Source organism: Patella vulgata, chromosome 2 (genome assembly GCF_932274485.2).
Source record: "Patella vulgata chromosome 2, xgPatVulg1.2, whole genome shotgun sequence".
Taxonomy (NCBI): Eukaryota; Metazoa; Mollusca; class Gastropoda; family Patellidae; genus Patella; species Patella vulgata.
In genome coordinates, this window is record NC_065880.2 from 67,484,955 (window position 1) to 67,505,232 (window position 20,278).

The window sequence follows — 20,278 nt, forward strand, 5'->3', positions numbered from 1 at the left end:
TCGGTAGACGGTGTTAAGTGATCTTTCACTTTTTATCAATATTCATTTTGCGGTTAAATTAATCCAATGACAACTAGATCAATTGGATTTGTTTGTTTGTATGTGAATTTAACGTCCGCTGCCATCGAGGTGATTTCGCAAAATTGGTTTGTCCTTAGTAGTAGTAGCAGTATTAGTAAGGAGTTAATCCAGGAATGATATATATATATGAAAACGGATTAGTGGTCATTGTACGTGTGTTTCACCATGCATGTACTGAATTCAAATTATCACTAACCACGTGATTGAATAATAAAAAAGCAACGTTTTTTATCTTCAGATAATTCATTATTTCAAAGCCTTGATCAACCATGGCTTACAGAAAGGGTATGTAATTATATTTGTTTTAAAACTACTAATTTCTTTACAGCACGATCCTTTGTCTTGTATCGAATCTTTGTATTACTCCGACTTTGTAACAAATCACTAAGGCCAGCGCCTTACTCACTTAGCCACAACAGCTAGAGGCCTTTCAAGGTTGCAAAAGCAAAAATATCAACATGTATGGTTCAATAAGAAAAACATTATAATGAACAACAATCAAGTAATTTCTTTAACTAAACGGCGACTATAATACATGTATACTGTAGATCAAAAATAGAAGTGTAAGATTGGATTGACTTGGTGTATTATTTCAATTAGTGATCACAAACAAAACTTAGTTCCAGAACAAATCAACATGTCGAAAATATTGTGGTAGACTGTTCATTCAAATTTGTATATATTGTTCGGTGAATTCCTTGACTGGGTTTGGTGATTGTCATTTTCTGAAGCTAGGCAAAATGCCCGTCGCATTTTTTGCAACACAATAATTTGGGTATGGATGTTCAAACTTATATTTAGCCTCGGGGTAGATGTTCGTTGATCGCTTACTTGATGGTTAAATTATCAGTGTTAAAAAGGGGGGGGGGGGGGGGCAAGGATAATTTTGGCAACTTTATCGTTAAGATGGACTGTTGCATGTTTTTTGTTCCCAGCTATTCCAAGGGACGCGACAACCATGCTCCTGCTTCTAATTGCGGTATAGAATGTCCAAACTTGGTTTAAATGTTAATTAAGTGAGGTTCCGAGTGAATTAGACGAACTGCATTTTTCTGCTCTAAACAGAGTTAAACATATTAATTGTTTGCCTAAAGTTTTGTCCCTTTATATATGTTTCTGCTGGCGCAACAATAGGATTCATTATTTGTTTGGTTATGTAATTTGAAAGGCGTTTGGCTTTTTTTCTGGTTTTTATGGCTGGGCGGTGCCCGTTAATTATTTTCCAAAGCGTGTTTTTGTTTTCTCATACATGCTGCTTGACACATTTTCAACGGGAAATTAAAACAATAACTGCAAGAAAGTTGGCGTAAGATTGGAAATCGCGCCAGATATTTTGTTTCCAAAGTAGTCGGATATTTATGATTTGAGATTTTATTATGTCCGAGAACGTAAAGAGCTCTTGATGAGTAGTTGACGTGTATCTGTTTCTTTTCAAACAGGGTTTGGTATAACATCTTTATGGCTAAAACGTCGATGAAGGAAATGTCGTAAATTCTGTAGAGTTATGACAGTGGTAAAATAGTTCGAAAGTGGACGTAACAGGATTTATTTGACTGACGGACAAGATGAGTAGTGGATACATGCCACGCTACAATCACTTGCCCTTTTGGCTGTTAATAAGCCATATTACTAGGAATATTAGCAAAATAAACCAGAACTTGTTTAAGGTCTCGACAAAACAATACTTATATATAGGTCATCTTGAGAATCAGATAATATGGTATTGCCATTGCGTGTATTGTGAGAGACAATTTTGTCTGGACAGTGGCGGTTCCGCCCACACTTCGTTGATATCCAACTGCCAGAGGTTCCTTTAAATGAACTTCAGTTTTTCGTACTATTTCGGCCGAAAAGGCACATTTCCATGTTAGACCCAGGTCGGAATCCGGACCTAGCTGTCGGGGGGGGGGGGGGGGGGGTCGAAGGAGGGAAGCGGTCGGGGAGGGTTTCGGCTGGGAGGGGGGGGGTGTAATTTAGATTCGATGGAGACGGTGGAGGGAGACAAGCTGGGGGAACATTTCCTGTTTAGCCTCGTTATAGAAAATCGGTCGGGATAAAAAAAAATAAAATGAAATGAAATGGGGTTTGACTGGGCTAATGATGACGGACATACACCGTGCAGTGTGCTATGAGGGAAATTAGGCACTATGGCATACTCTTATATCGAATTCCAACTGCCAAATGCCAAGATATCTTTTACACTCAAGCCAATGCGTACACGGGTCCTCGGTTTTTCGTCCCATCCAAACGACTACTATACGTTGACCCTTGCCAGACCCTCTCTCTGTCCTGTACCACTGACAAGGGGAAATCACGCTGGAAAATCACGATGAACTTACTCGGCCAATGCAGGGATCGAGATATAAAGTTGATAGATCAAGATATAAAGTCGACAGATCGAGATATAAAGTCGACAGATCGAGATAATAAGTCGATCGATCGAGATACTTTAGCAAATCTAAATCGCTGGATGTCTATTCCTAGCCCCAATATTGAGCTTTCTGACTACAGAATTATAAAATAACCAAATTTTCTTCCTGACACTTTGGTCAACAGTCGGATTACGTATAATGTTCAGAAACCTGTAGGCCTACACCTTAGCCAAACCCAAGATCCTTAAAGTCAAACACAGCACACTATTAAATTTATTTGGAAAGAAACACCAGATCATGCTAACTAATCAAACCATGGCGTATAAAAATTTAAAAAATCTACCTTAGACCACGCGAGCACTCTTTCTGCACAAACAGACAAGAACTTAAAGTAGCTAAGTCTTTAAGTCAGTATCATCCACAGTCTTCGACATTGCAAGCACGAATTACTGATCAATTTAAGTCGTCACTGATGTTGTTATCTTACCCTGGATAGGTGGGCTTCTGGCATCCAATATTGAAGACACAATGAAAATTTTAAATTTGGCATACGAATCGCGCGCCAGAATGCCTTTATACTCTGCAAAATACAGAAAACGTAATGAACAAGGGAACATACGGAATTTGGGAAATCCATTTTCCATCTATGGAAAATATCAATAATTATTGATAACAGTATTTTTTTAAAGCATTTATTCAATAAACTGAATAGGATTTAGCTACAGACAAGGGCCTATATAAGTTTAACCTTCTTTTTTTCAGATGAGACATGAGGCTAAAGATCTAACAAATATTTAAAATGAAACATAGCCTCTACAGACATGTAGTTGTCTCACTAAAAGAGATAATATGACCAAAACGAAATAATACTGTTTCTTCTTCCACTCATAACGGTGGACATATTCTCGATCTGGTGATAACTAAAACAGACAAAAAGACCTGTATAAAGTTGTGAATTCCCTTTTGGATCATAATGCTGAGTGGACTATTCTCCCGGACAATGATAATGACACTGAACTCACGAATTTATACTCTGATTTCTTTCAAATAAAAATACAGAAAATACGAACTGAACTTGATGATTTAAATAAAACTATTGACTTTAACGCTCATGATTTTGATAAGTTAGAAAATTCTTTTTATTTAGAAAATTTTAACTTGGTTAGTGAATCTTTTGTTTTAAAGCTAATCAAATCGTCTGCTCCTAAATCTTGTTCATTAGATCATATTCTGACTCCTGTTCTTAAGGACTGTCTAGACGAAGTTATTCCAGCTTTTACCAATATTATTAATTCTTGTATATTATCCTCTACTATTCCCAACGTTTTCAAACAAGCTTATGTTACCCCTTTAATTAAAAAGTCTACACTGGATCCTAAAGTTTATAAAATTACAGACCTCTCTCTAACTTAAGTTTTATTTCTAAAATATTGGAGACATGTGGGCCTATTGCTTCTCAGATAAAGGCCCATATCAAAGTGCTTATAAGAAATTTCACAGTACCGAAACATCTTTAACCATGGGGTTTCAAATGATATTTTAATGGAAATTGATAATAGAAAATGTACATTTTTAATTTTATTAGATTTATCTGCTGCTTTCGACACGGTGGGTCATTCTATTCTTTTATGTAGACTTCATTTTAAATTCGGTATTTGTGACTCTGCATTAAATCTTTTAGAAAGCTGTCATGTGGGTAGAAAACAGTGTATTTTAGTTAATTGTAAATCGTCGTCTGAATCTGGGGTTCCTCAAGGTTCCGTTCTTGGTCCGATTTTATTTACCCTTTATACGTCACCATTAGGTGATATTGTCAGAAAATATGGTCTCAGCTTTCATTTGTATGCCGATGATTCTCAATTATATATTTCATTTACACCTATTTGTCTGCATCTTCTTTCAATTTATCAAAATTGCACCTTGAGAACTGTATTAGTGAAATTAGAGAATGGGTGTCAAAGAACTTTCTAAAATTGAATGATGATAAAACCGAATATCTGTTATTAGGTTCAAGGCATCAAGTAAATTTACACATGATAACCCCTCTGTTGTAATTGGTAATTGTGATATATTTCCATCTTATTCTGCTCGTAATAATGTCGCAATCTTTGATAGTTTTATGCTTATTGGAGCTCAAGTAAATAATATTTGTAAATTGTGCTATTTTAATATCAGAAATATAGGTAAAATTTGTAACTGTAGAGGCCATTAAGCCACTTGTTAATTCTCTCGTCACTTCTCGATTAGATAACTTTAATTCACTTTTAGTTGGTTTACCTTTAAAGCATATAGATAAATTACAAAAAGTACAGAATACTGCAGCTAGACTTGTTACTTTAACTAAGAAATGCGACCACGTGACTCCTGTTTTATATAATTTACACTGGTTACCTATTAAATATCGAATTGATTTTAAGATTTTATTACTTCCTTTTAATTGTTTAAATAATTTAGCCCCAAACTGTTCAACTATAGTCTCTTATGGTCAGCGCTCTTTTAGTATCAAGCACCTGTTTTATAGAATAATCTACCATTTAGTTTAAGATGATGCACATCTCTATATTCTTTAAAAAAAAACAACTTAAAACACATTTATTTAATCAGGCTTTTAACAATCGTTAACATCTCCATAATCTTGTTGTTTATTTATGATTATATTGTCACTTTGTAAAGTGCCCCTGAACGTGTTATATGAAAGGGCGCACTATAAATATGTTGTAATAATAATAATAATAATAATAATAATACGGCATACATTTTAGTTCCGTGGGGTGGGGCACTGTACGTGTACAGCTAGTATTCCTGCTTTCCATGCAACATCAGTGTACAAGGGAGTCGCGGTGACTCAGTAAGGGCCTGGCTCACTTACCGGGTTTGATCCTGGCCCGGCATATGGTCCCCCTTGTCCGTGGCTCACTAGTCAAGAGGTCAGGGGTTTGATCCCCGTGTTGCCTAGACAGTTCCCCAAACTTTCCAGCGTTGTTTCCCATTAACAGTGGCGCAGGGGGGGGGGGGGGGGGCTATTTTGGGCAGCGTCTGGTTATTCAGATGGAATATAAAACTGAGGTCCCGTGCACAAGTTGGTGCGCACGTAAAAGAACTCGAGATTCGAAATAAAGAATAGTCCGTAACGTCGCTGTTTGGACCAAATTCCCCCCATAGCATAATGTATGGCGTTTGGCATTAAACTACATTTGGTGTTTTTTTTCTCTTCATTACAATTGTCACTCCCTTACAGTATTATTTAAGTTTTGCCATATATCTATTTTAGTGAGAAAATTGCATATTTATAGATGCTTTGTTTCAATTCAAATAATTGTTAAAAAATCAGGGCCCTCACAGGCCTATGTGGCGCTCCAGGGTAAAAGTTTCAGTGACGCCCCTCCGCCCTTTTGAATACTGTAAATGCTTTGTTCGGTGCCTGCGCTCAGTTGATGTTTTATGATTAAAGAAATTTTAAAATACAATTTTTATATGTCCACATTGCTTGTGGACGCTCTAGAGACTAAAGTTGATATCCGATTGACTTTAAATTTTTACACAGTCATGAGACGAAGAAGCCTATGCCTATTGATTTTTAACGATTTCCGATAACGTAGACGTTCTGGAGGCTAAAGTTAATGTCCGATTGACTTTACATTTATACACAGTGTTTAAGGTCATGAGTCCGATAATTAAGGTCCGATAATTACTGCTAGAATTGTGGCCCTTGGTCCCTCTGTGGAAAAATCTTGTGGGCGTTCTACAGGCTAAGAAGCCTATCGATTTTCAACGATTTCCAACGATTATGGCAATGTTTTGTATGCTACATGTTAAAATAGGACAGAACTAGAAGCCAAATGGGCTGTTACTCGTAATCAGATTTTAGTGTGTTGTAAATGTTTTCATTTCTGACAAAAGAAAACATTATGCGATAACCATGGTTGACTCCTCAGACGACTTAACAGCTGTAGGGGTATGTTTCGTTGTCTGGCAAGTGGCAACCTATACTTTTATACTTTTAACACGTTATCTAAATAACTATTTATTAAATCAACTTATATGTAAAAATGTTATGTTTATTTCCCCTTCAGCTCTCCATTTGATCGACAAAAACCTATAATATATCTTGGAAAAATCATAATTCTAGCCCTGCTGAAATATGAACTGGTTTACACAGGGTTAGGGGAAGCGACGTTCGGTGATTTGCTCTCTCGGTCTCCAGGGAGGCTAGTTCATTAAATTAAATATTAGAAGGGTCCCCTTTTCAATATAATTTCTGGTATGCACTTAGATAATTTGCCGCACCCCAAGAAGTGTCGCCCCTCCCCCGGGCATATGCCCCCCCCCCCAGCCCTCCCCCAGCCCTCCCCTGTATGAGGGTCCTTTTAGGAATTTAGCCTCATATCTAATATGAACTTAAGGTTTACAGATATATTAATAGAAAAACTGTTTTAGCAGAACCTATATGCCCCCCCCCCTCCCAGATTCGGTTAACCGTCCATTTTTCGGGCTAAGTATTCAGTTTTTTTTCGGGCACAAACGTCAGAGATTGGAGAATGCGACCATATATCATGGAAATATAATTGTGTAATTAATTAAAAAATTCGTTTTAGTTTATGATTGATTCATTCAGAAAATTCTCGGGTTACAAAGAAATTTTTCAGGCAAATAGGCTCAGCAGCCGAATCAAATATTGTTTAAACTATTGTTTTCCCTCTCATCCGAACGACTGGGCATTGTCCTTCCTCCCCCCCCCCCCATTCTGTACAGGGGGAAACCGCACCTGGGTTGTCTTGTACATGTACATGTCTAATCTGTGTAAGTGTAGTAAATGTGAAAATGAAATAAAGAAACAGTTAAAGAAACCGAATTTGATGTTTATACATATAGTGACCAGCGATGATGAAACAACCAACTTTGATGACATTTAAAGCGAAGATTAATTGCGTAACTTTGATTTTCAATGATTGTTTTACTTCAATAAATAATTGTTGTTGTCTTATAGGCTATCAATATTTGTTAGCAAATTACACAAGACACGGTTTCAGTTTAAATGTTTGTAATTTGGCCTTAAATATCTGAACTAGTGAAAATAATGTAGTGTCTAACTGAAAGGATATGTGGGTGTGGGCATATAGTTTAGTAGAAAAAATCACGTGGTTTCAGTGCGATTTACAAAAATGGTCTCCATTACTTCATAACCATATGGCTCAAACAATGTCAAACATATATCCTTGCTCATCAGACTAGGCGCTCCGCCCATAATTTCTGGGTAAACATTCGCTCACCAACCCTTGCATGCCCCTGGGGCCCCATTAACGATATTTATAAATATTGAGCTTGTGTGCTCACAGTCACACATATTGTCTTGTGCGTCATGCAGCATCGGCAGTCAGCATCAGACATTTGGCGGAAAGGGAGATAACTCTCTATTAAATTACCGTTAATGGATTTTCAAAATTCTGTATGTTCCATTGTCCATGATGTTTTCTGCATTTTGTTTTAAATCAAAATTTAACCAATAGCATATTCTTTACCGAGGATGAAGCCATTGGGTGTTTTCGCTAACATTAAATTTTATGTCAACTTCACAATTATTATTGTTAGTATAAATATAGCATTTATCACAATTTCAATCTGACCCTAAATCGAGTTATTGCAAACAATTTGCTTGAAACTCTCTGGATTTGTGTTGCTGGTGCTATAATCTTTCTAAAAATGTATAGTTTGTTTAAAAGGGAGTCACGTGTCGTAGCGGAATTGTGTTTCTAAGCAAGCTAGAAATTTTGGCTGAACCGAACCGGATAGCACTGGGTTATTAAACCTTGTCACAGCGGAACAGAATATTTAATCAAGATTGTTTCAGAAGAAGTCGAGGAGGGTTATAAACCGGTAATTAAGTTTACGATAAATTATGAATTTCTTTAATGTTGACGCTTTCTGGTTGAAATGACGTAGCCTATGTCTATGCCTATTTCTGGCTGTCGAGGATTGTTTATCCGTATCTCTAAACAAATCGAATACTGAATTTTGAATTAGGATGAGGTTGAAGAGGACACAGGGAAGCCCAGATTAATTTGAATCTATGTATATCTGGTAGTTACACCATAATAGATAAATATTTGATTCAAGTTATCGTGAATGCAACCTTTCTGTTCCATGATTTTATCCAGACGAAAACATGATGCAAGTTTTGGCCGAAATAAGATGCGCACTGACAGTAAGTGACGCTTCCCTTCGAGTCTCCACGTGTCCTCCTCAGTGAATATCAGGCGATCACGCCATACACTGACTGACACTCGGCAAAGGCTACAGCAGTATCTAGCTTATTCAGTACTAAGTGAGATTGGGATACCAGGTTTGGCAGTAGTGAGTATTTATTTTTATTCAAGTCGATGACGACTACAACGATTGTCTCAACAAATGAAACAAATTTAGAAACATAGCCGTGAATCCTTATTTCACTTCTTCCATTACGAAACGGCCATTATTAGTATTACGACGATCCCAGTAGTCAGTTGAGTAACATGTATGTAGGTGAGCGAGGAGAATCGTATGATGATGCGAGATAATCGACCCATGTCGATGACTTAATAATAGAGCTACATGTACAAACCAACACGTTTGATTACGTAACTATATTAACACAATGACAATTATTATTCCTTTTTTATGGTGTCAACCTCGTATGTTTATCAGGTAATAATACATGTATCTAACTAAGGCTATCGCCTGATCCAAGGCTATCGCCTGATCCTGTTAAAAAATTCTGTCGTGTTTTTTAAAGTTGTAATGTGTATTGTTATTTGTTTGTATAGTCTGCCATACATGCTTCTGTATGCAATAGCAATATATACATTGTTGTACACTTAATTAGATTTTTGATCTGTTTAGCTCTGGATTAAATAGGTAGATAGGCCTACCGGTATGTAATTTATATAGTTCTTCTAGGACTATTTTTGTAGCCTGTCAAATGAAGTTTAAAAATGTCGACTCACTTCTGTCTGGGGGTATGTCTATACTACATGTTGTCTTTCTTCTGTCTGGGGGTATGTCTATACTACATGTTGTCTTTGATAATTACAAGGCATTGGATAGACTACATGTTGTCTTTCTTCTGTCTGGGGGTATGTCTATACTACATGTTGTCTTTGATAATTACAAGGCATTGGATATTTAACCGTATATATGGCACTTTACTTTATATTTTGCCCTACACCGTCCTTTTAACATGCACAGTTCTGTGATACCTGGACTTAGCAGTTTTCGCTTTGGGGTCTAACCCTAACCCAACAGTTCTATTCGTTCTTTGTCTAACATTGCTTCTTTTTCCGTTTCTTATAAAGGAACGAAATAGCCATACTTGAATTTCTATGGTAGAAACTGGAGAATTATTTTTAAAAGAAAATAAGATAATAAATGTAAATTGTAGAAAAGCATTTAGAATATTATTCTATTTTGGTCGAGGGTGCATTTCTGCGGATTTTGGTTTTTAATTTAAGTACTAAGCTGTCAGTGGTTTATGTTTTTCCCGTAAAATCGTGCTTCTGCGCCGAACTTGAAAGGTGAGTTGCCAAAATGGTGGAATATATCTGTACTTTCCGCCATTTTGAATCAGAAAGGATGTACGGTAAAATAGCGGAAGTAGATACTTTGCTGTATACGGTTGAATATCCACTTCGTAATTACATACAGGTTTTTTTTCATTTTCAACTTTTTCGCCAGAATTTGAATAAAATTTCACAAAAAGATGGTGTAACGGATATGACTATTATGACCATGGCATGATAGAATAGATCATATTGATATATGTTACTGTTGAGTCTAGTTTTTATACGCCGATATTGAAATGTGGTCGTATATTGTTGTCGCTCTAGAGGCAAAAGTTAATATCCGATTGACTTTAATTTATACAGTGTTTAAGGTCTATGGCCCTTTATCAATTTGAAAAAATCTTCTGGATCTCTAGAATTTGAATTTAAACAGTGTTTAAGGTCATGAGACGAAGAAGTCAATTGATTTTCAGCGATTTCCAAAATTACTGCCAGAGTTATGGCCCTTGATCACTTTGAAAAATCTTGTGACGCTCTAGAGGCTAAAGTTAATATCCGATTGACTTTAAATTTACAGTGTTTAATGTCATGAGACGAAAAAGCCTATTGATTTTCGGTGATTTCAAATTATTACTGCCAGAGTTATGGCCCTTGATCACTTTAAAAAATCTTGTGGACGCTCTAGAGGCTAAAGTTAATATCTGATTGACTTTAAATTTATACACAGTGAGACAAAGAAGCATTTTGATTTTCAGCATTTTCTGATAATTACTGCCAGAGATATAGCCCTGGATCACTTAAAAAAAATCTTGTGGACGCTCTAGAGGCTAAAGTTAATATCCAATTGACTTTAAACTTATACGCAGTGTTTGAGATCATGAGACAGAAGAATCCTATTGATTTTCAACAATTTCCGATAATTACTGCCAATATTATGGCCGTTGATCACTTTGAAAAATCTTGTGACATTCTAGAGGCTATAGTTATGATCCGATTGACTTCAGATTGATACAGAGTTAAGGTATATTGATTTTCAATTAATTTTGATAACTAAACAGAAAATCCATGATATTAAATTTTTGTATACTAAACGTTAGCATGGGGCGGAACTTTTATAAAACCCAAACAAATTCTAATGATTTTCTGATCATTACTTAATGAGTTGTTACTCTTAATCAGATTTTACTGTATTATAAATGTTTCATTACTGAAAAAAGTATAAACTCTTGTTGACTGCCCGGACGATTTAGCTATCTTTATCATTTTCACAAAAGTTGAATCAATGTATCAAAATTCACCTTTCCACAAACTGTATCGAATCACCATGTGGAAATCAATACTTCTATTTATCATGAATTATTTTAAAGATTTGACAGATGTCATGCAAGTTGACTTGTATTGCACCACAAGAGTCTTCTCATTACACATGTCAATAGATTAACCTACTCTTTAGGTTGGGCGCAGATTTAACTTTTAAGGCTTCATTTTGAAATTCTCGATGATTGCGGCATTATTCCACAACCTCGCGTGTACATCTTCGCTTTGCACTCTGTTACCCTATACGGCACCACTGGCCTGCCATATAAGGAATTTCATAATACCAAATCGTAAAATGGTTAGTTTTGGCGCGAAAACGTAAACGGCCAATTTTAGCACTAAAACCTCCACGCTTGATACCGGCGTGAATACAAAACAGAACCTGATAATACGTGGATGTCTGTCATGCATTTTGACTAGTGATTATCGATGTAATTTTGAAATACTCTTTTATTCTTTATAAAGAAGATAAACAATGTTTAGACATCATGAACTTCATGTACCGGGACATTGGCGTAAATAAAGGCAGGTAATTATTGAGGAATACTAATGGCATGACCTGGTATGTGAATTAAACTCAGAAAATGAAATGAAAATATCAAGCCGCATCTGGCATCTACTTTTCTTTTTATTCTAATCATAAACATAATATACCGAACCAAACACAAATGCAAAGGCAACCTTCCTAATGATGAGGAAAACCAGCCCACCAAGACAGATACCCTCCAGACAGCCATTCAAGAAACCATTGGGGAGCTCGCCCAAGGGCCACCGAGTACTTCTTTTTCGACTGCCACAGTCGCCGCCCAAGGGCCACCGAGTACTTCCTTTTCGACTGCCACAGTCGTCGCCACAGGATTCCCACCAGAAAGAATCTTATACTCCTAGCCGAAGCAACAGCTCAACGGACATCAACGGCGCTCCGTTCCCAGTCTTCAGCCACTGGGATTTCCTCATATCCCGAAACCAAATCGGAGGGGAATCCTGGACCACCTTAACAACAAGCAGGAGCGACATCTGGAACAATCGTAACCAGTACCTAGATTCCCGCTTCCGGATCCCGATCCAACCAAGCCTTCCGCCAGTGATTTGTTCAATTCTCAATTTTTATCTGGCTTGGGCTTTATTTAAACTTTTCATAAAGCCTTACTTTCTTGTTGTCTTTCCTAGTCCTACCACCCCCCTTTGTGGTCTCCCTTTCCCGTCTCTCCCCATACACACACCCTTTTTATTTTTGCATGCGGTTTTTTCTTGCCCCCTACTCTACTCAGTTTTTCTGGGCATACTTATATCTGTAGACCCCGGTCATACACCAACCCTGGTATTTTTTCCGTCCAACCCCGGTATAAATTATCAACCCCGGTAAACCCCGCCAAAAATAATCTCAAAATAACCCCGGTAAATTCCGAAACCCCGGTATTGGAAAACCCGGTAAAACTACTAAAACTAACAAACCCCGGTGAAATCTCACCGGGGTTTCCACACAGTATATATAGAACCTCACTAAGTGAGATAAATCAGTCTGAAGCGTTCAATTCTGAACGAAACTAGTCACTGCTAAAACGGATAACCGGTGAAATCGCCAATCTCTATCTACCTAAACATACACTGTTAGTAGCAATAGGGCCTACAGTGTTTTATTCTTCAAACAGATAACATAACATGTGATGATGTGATTAGGCATGTCATTCCAGGATTTTTAATTTTTTTTCCGATTCCAGGAGAGTTTTTTATGTGGTCGTATATTGTCGTTGCCTCTTTCCGTTCGTTCATCCACAATTTGTTTGCAGTCACTAAACAGGTCCCAATTTTTATCCAATTTTGACAAAACTTGAAATATAGGTTTAATACCCAAAGATCTTGGTTCCTTTCAATATTCGCACATATTGGACCATAACATCTTGGATTATAGCCCCCGATTGGACGAAAAATCACATTTTTAGCTTGTGGACCCTCTATAGAGGCCACAATTACACTATAATGATAGGTAAGTTCGAATTTTTTGAAAATTGGACCTAAGCTGCTGGGCAAAATGTCCGCCGCTCATACGCATATGATGTAAAAAATATGGTATATGATGGTTGTGGACACACTAGAGGTCACATTTTTGATCCGATTTTGATGAAACGTGAAATGCATGTTTTTTACCAAAAAATCTTAGTTCCTTTCGATATTAGCACATATCATATTGTTACTGCCTGTATAATGACCCTTGAATTCATAAAAATCTTCTCCAAACTCCTTGTATGCAAATAGTGTAAAAGTATGTATTACTAAGGTTATGGACCCTCTAGAAGTCAAATTTTTTTATCCGATTTTGATGAAATTTAAAAAATTTCTTTACATCCCAAATATCTAAGTCCCTTTCGAATTTTGTGCATTTCAAACCATAACTTCCTGGATTATGGCCCCTGATAGGTGAGTTTGAATTTTTATATGCCCACATTTTCTTTTGACGTATATTGTCGTCGCCCCTGTCCGTCCGTCCACAATTTGTTTTTGGACACTCTACAGGTCACAATTCTTATCCGATTTTGACGAAACTTGAAATATAGGTTTATCTCCAAAAGATCTCGGCTGCTTTCGATATTGGCATGTATTGGACCAAAACTTCATGGATTATGGCCCCTGTTTGTACGAAAAATCACATTTTTAGCTTGTGGACCCTATAGAGGTCACAATTTTTATCCGATTTTGTTGAAACTTGAAATGTAAGTTGATAACCCAACGATCTCGGTTCCTTTCGATATTCGCTCACATCGGACCGTTACTTCCTGGATTATGGCCCCTGATTGTACGAAAAATCGCGTTTTTATGTGGACCCTATAGAGGTCATAATTTTTATCCGATTTAAAAAACTGTATTATTATATCACCGTTACACCCTAAGGATGGCTGAGCTCGAATTTTGTGAAAATCGGCCCAAAATTGACAGACAAAATGGCCGCCGTTCGTTCCCAAATAGCGTAAGAATATGGTATATCAAGGTTGTGGACCCTATAGAGGACACAATTTTTATCCGATTTTGTTGAAACTTGAAATGTAAGTTTATAACCCAAAGATCTCGGTTCCTTTTGATATTCGCGCATATCGAACCGTAACTTCCTGAATTATGGCCCCTGATTGCACAAAAAATCACATTTTTATACGCCCACATTTTCATGTGGACGTATATTGTCATCGCCCCTGTCCGTCCGTCCGTCCACAATTGTTTGTGAACAGTCTACAGGTCACAATTTTTATCCGATTTCAATGAAACTTGAAATATAGGTTTATCACCCTAAGATCTCGGTTCCTTTCGATATTGGCATCTATCGGACCGTAAGTTCATGGATTATGGCCCCTGATTGCACGAAAAATCACGTTTTTGGCTTGTGAACACTGTAGAGGTCACAATTTTTATACGTCCACATTCATAATGTGAACGTATTATGCCGTCGCCCCTGTCTGTGTGTGTGTGTGTGTGTGTGTATGTATGTGTGTGTGTGTGTGTGTGTGTGTGTGTGTGTCTGTGGTTCGCCTACAGGGCGCAATTCTTCATGGATTTTCTTCAAACTTGGTATACTTATTCCTTATACCCCAAGGAAGATCCCTATTGTTTTTGGTGCATGCCCGACCCCCCGGGGCAGAGCCACGCCCATTTCTAGTATTTGTTTGTTTGTCGTCTACAGGCCACATTTCTTAACTAATAATCTTGAAACTTTGCATACACATTCTTTGTACCCTAAGGAACATCCCTATCGTTTGGGGTGCATGCCCAACCCCCAGGGGCAGAGCCACGCCCATTTTCTTTTCGTGTGTCTTTGTGTCGCCTACAGGGCGCAATTCTTACTGGATTTTCTTCAAACTTGGTATACTTATTCCTTATACCCCAAGGAAGATCCCTATTGTTTTTGGTGCATGCCCGACCCCCAGGGGCAGAGCCACGCCCATTTCTAGTATTTGTTTGTTTGTCGTCTACAGGCCACATTTCTTAACTTATAATCTTGCATACACATTCTTTGTACCCTAAGGAACATCCCTATCGTTTGGGGTACATGCCCAACCCCCAGGGGCAGAGCCACGCCCATTTCCCATTTTCTTTTCGTGTGTCTTTGTGTCGCCTACAGGGCGCAATTCTTACTGGATTTTCTTCAAACTTGGTATACTTATTCCTTATACCCCAAGGAAGATCCCTATTGTTTTTGGTGCATGCCCGACCCCCAGGGGCAGAGCCACGCCCATTTCTAGTATTTGTTTGTTTGTCGTCTACAGGCCACATTTCTTAACTTATAATCTTGCATACACATTCTTTGTACCCTAAGGAACATCCCTATCGTTTGGGGTACATGCCCAACCCCCAGGGGCAGAGCCACACTTTATATACTTATTCTTTGTACCCTAAGGAACATTCCTATCATTTGGAACATCCTTATCATTTGGAGTAGGCCCTACATGCCCAACCCCCAGGGGCAGAGCCATGCCAATTTTCTTTTTGTGTGTCGCCTACAGGCCACAATTCTAAATCGATCATCTTGAAACTTAAAATACATATTCCTTATACCCTGAGGTTGGTCCCTTTTCTTTTGGGTGCATGCCCGATTTTGGGGAGATAACTCCATTTAACAATGTCAAACTCCATTTAACAATGTCAAACTGACGTGATATGCTTTAAATAGTTGTCACCCATGTAACATTCGGGTTTTTGTGAGTGGTTTCTGAGAGCCTTTGTTCAACTTATTTTTTTCTGGTGGCTTACCAATTACAGATAAAGGAATGGGTTATGGTTTTATATAGTACTGCTTTTAGAAAAAGGCTCAATATTTTGACCATATCCCATTTATAGCATCCGCAGCAGATGTGGAATGTTGACAAATTTTTATAAATAGTGAACAGAATTATGCAAGAGCTAGATCTGCCTATTGCAGGTCTGTCTTTAGTCCTGAAATGTTATCTAAATTATGAATTAGACATCAATTAACTTACCCAGACCATAATCAACTCTCGATGTCATCGCTAGCCTGTAATGTTTAATGGATTAGGTTTTGATTTGCTGCTCGACTTCCATCTATGATTTAATCATGAAATCGATTAGCGAGACCATGTTTTTTAGTATTGATGATCAAGGGTAGGCCAAAAATTCAATTGCTAAAATTTCAGCAATTTCCCTTTACATTATCTAGTTTTTATACGCCCACATTGAAATGTGGTTGTATATTGTTGTCGCCCCCGTCCGCCGGTCCGGCGTCCACTCCACAATTGCTTGTGGACGCTCTATAGGCTAAAGTTAATATCCGATTGACTTTAAATTTATACACAGTGTTTAAGGTCATGAGACGAAGAAGCCTATTGATTTTCAGCAATTTTCAATAATTACTGCCAGAGTTATGGCCCTTGATCACTTCAAAAAATCTTGTGGACGCTCTCGAGGCCAAAGTTAATATCCGATTTACTTTAAATTTATACACAGTGTTTAAGGTCATGAGACGAAGAAGCCTATTGATTTTCAGCGATGTCTGATAATTACTGCCAGCATTATTTCCCTTGATCACTTTGAAAAATCTTGTGGACGCTCGTCTAAGGTCATGAGACGAAGAAGCCTTTTGATTTTCAGCGATTTCCGATAATTACTGCCATTGTTATGGCCCTTGTGGACGCTCTAGAGGTTAAAGTTAATATCCGATTGACTTTAAATTGATACACAGTGTTTGAGGTCATGAGACGAAAAATCATATTGATTTTCAGTGATTTCTGATAATTACTGCCAAAGTTATGGCCCTTGATGACTTTGAAAAATCTTGTGATGCTCTAGAGGCCAAAGTTAATATCCGATTGACTTTAAATTTATACACAGTGATTAAGGTCATGAGACAAAGAAGCCTATTGATTTTCAGCGATTTCCGATAATTACTGCCAGAGTTATGGCCCTTGATCACTTCAAAAAATCTTGTGGACGCTCTAGAGGCGAAAGTTAATATCCGATTGACTTTAAATTTATACACAGTGTTTAAGGTCATGAGACGAGGAAGCCTATTGATTTTCAGCGATTTCTGATAATTACTGCCAGAGTTCGGACTCTTGATCACTTCAAAAAAATCTTGTGGACTCTCTAGAGGCCAAAGTTAATATCCTATTGACTTTAGATTGATACACAGAGTTTATGACCTTGAGACGAACAAGTATTAAAAGTTTTGTAACCAAAACGTTAGCATGGGCCAGAACTTTATAAAAACCAAACAAATTTTAATGGTTTTCTGAGTTGTTGCTCTTAATCAGATTTTAGTGTATTATAAATGATTTATTACCCAAAAAAGTAAAAATATGCGACAACTCTTGTTGACTGCCCGGACGATTTAGCTGCTGTGGGCGTATGTTTCGTTGCCTGGCAACCTATCTTTTTGTTAATATTTTGTCTGTAAATTTGGCAAAACAAACCCATCGTCAAGCCTTCTTTGCCTGTTGTCATATTACAGCCATTTCATATTTCATTTTCTTCATTTTAAAAAGTACCATATCATTCATAGCAGGAATGTGGACGTATATTGCAGCGTTAGCAATGCTCTTGTTATCCGATTTTGTTGAAACTTGAAATGTACGTTTATAACCCAAAGATCTTGGTTCCTTGCGATATTCGCGCATATCGGACCGTAACTTCCTGAATTATGGCCCCTGATTGTACGTAAAAACACGTTTTTTGGCTTGTGGACCCTATAGAGGTCATAATTTTTATCCGATTTAAAAAAACGTTTTATTATATCACCATTAAACCCTAATGACGGTTGAGTTCGAATTTCGTGAAAATCGACCCAAAACTGACAGACAAAATGGCCGCTGTTCGTTCTCAAATAGCGTAAAAATATGGTATATCAAGGTTGTGGACTCTATAGAGGTCACAATTTTTATCCGATTTTGTTGAAACTTGAAATGTAGGTTTATAACCCAAAGATCTCGGTTCCTTTCGATATTGGCGCATATCGGACTGTAACTTCCTGAATTATAGCCCCTGATTGTACGAAAAATCACTTTCTTTTTAGCCTGTTCTCTATCCATCTCTCGAAAATGTGAGCGTATCCTGCCTGGCAGCCGCTGGTTATACATTGTGGACGTATTATGCTGTTGCCCCTGTGTGTGTGTCTGTGTGTCACCTACAGGGCTGAATTCTTTAAGGATTGTCTTGAAACTTTGCATACTTATTCCTTATACCATAAGGATGATCCCTATTATTTTTGGTGTGTGCCCGACCCCTAAAGGCAGAGCCAGGCCCATTTTTATACGCCCACATAGAAATTATTATCCAATTGTTTTAAAATTGATATATGTTGTTTACATTAGTGAGATGAAAAAGCCTATTTAATTTCAATAATTTCCGTTTATAACGTCTAGAGTTATGGTCCTTGTTTCACTTTGTTGAACCTTGTGAACGCTCTAATTTCAAAAGTTAACATCCGATCTTTGTGAAATTTATATGCAATATTTAAATTAGGGAAACGATGAAGCCTATTGAATTTCAGCAATTTCCGTTTATTACTTCTTTAATTATGGCCCTTGTTTCACTTTGTTTAACCTTGTGAACGCTCTAAGTCTAACCCCAAAAGTTATCATCCTATCTTTCTGATATTTATATGCATTATTTAAATTAGTGAAACAAAGAAGGCTATTTAATTTCAAAAATTTCCGTTTATAAGGTCTAGAGTTATGGCCCTTGTTTCACTTTGTTGAACCTTGTGAACGCTCTAATGCCAAAAGTTAACATCCGATCTTTGTGAAATTTATGTGCAATATTTAATTTGGGGAAACGAAGAAGCCTTTTGAATTTCAGCAATTTCCGTTTATTACTTTTAGAGTTTTGGCCCTTGTTTCACTTTGTTTAACCTTGTGAATGCTCTAACCCCAAAAATTATCATCCTATCTTTCTGAAATTTATATGCATTATTTAAATTTGTGAAACAAAGAAGCCTATTGAATTTCAGCAATTTCTGTGTATTACGTCTAGAGTTATGGCCCTTGTTTCACTTTATTGTACCTTGTGAACGCTCTAACACCAAAAGTTATCATCCGATCTTTCTGAAATTTATATGCATTATTTAAATAAGTGAAACGAAGAAGCTTATTGAATTTCAGCAATTTCTGTTTATTATGCCAAGAGTTATGGCCCTTGTTTCACTTTATTGAACTTTGTGAATGCTCTAACATCAAAAGTTATCTGCCGATCTGTATGAAATTTATATGCGTCATTTAAATTAGTAAAGAGAAGAATCCTATTTATTTTCAGAAATTTCCGTTTGTAACTTCTAGAGTTATTGCCCTTGCTTAACTTTGTTCAACCTTGTTAATGCTCGATTGATGAAAGTTATCATCCGATATGTATGAAATTTATATGCATCATTTAAATTTGTGAAACTAAAAAGCCTGTCAAATTTCAACAATTTCTGTAGATTACTTCCAGGGTTGAGACCCTTGTTTCAATTTGTAGAATCTTGTGAACCCTCAAACGGCAAGAATTATAAACTGATCTGTATGGAACTGTCTTGTAAAGGCCCCCAATTACCTACAAAGGAATAAATATGTGACACCCCTTGTCGACCGCTCGGACGATTTAGCCACTGTGGGCGTATGTTTCATTGCCTGGCAACCTATCTTTGATTTGTTTGTCTGTGTGTTGCTTACAGGCCACAATTTTTAATTGATCGTCTTGGAATTTGATATAAGTATTCCTTATGGCCTAAGGACAGAAACTATTGATTTTGGTGCATGTCCCAGCTCCTAGGGCCAGAGCCACGGCCAATTTTTGTGTTAAGCGTATGAAGGCCACAATTCTGAATGGATTATCTTGGAACTTAGTGTACTTATTCCTTATACCCCAAGGGCGGTAACTATTGATTTTGGTACATGAATGAATGAAAAAAAAAAAAATACTTATAAAGCGCCATTTCCAGAAAACTGCTCAACCGCGCATGGGAAAATTTATCAATGACAAAAAGATGAAACACTAGTC

The 20,278-nt window shown here is 37.2% G+C and overlaps 1 protein-coding gene across 3 annotated transcripts in view; it reads left to right on the forward strand.

Moving 5' to 3' along the window:
• The first annotated feature begins 335 nt into the window (after positions 1 to 335).
• The window catches only part of LOC126811222 (stearoyl-CoA desaturase 5), a 38,519-nt gene continuing 18,576 nt past the window's right edge, over positions 336 to 20,278 (forward strand). The window contains exon 1 of one of the 3 annotated variants that reach the window (XM_050536796.2): positions 336 to 366. In XM_050536796.2, coding sequence (XP_050392753.1) covers positions 351 to 366 — 16 coding nt within the window. In that variant the 5' untranslated portion in view covers positions 336 to 350. Of the gene's footprint in view, positions 367 to 8,203; positions 8,328 to 8,661; positions 8,805 to 20,278 lie in introns of those variants that run through there. The other 2 variants (XM_050536798.2, XM_050536797.2) reach the window with 2 other exon arrangements.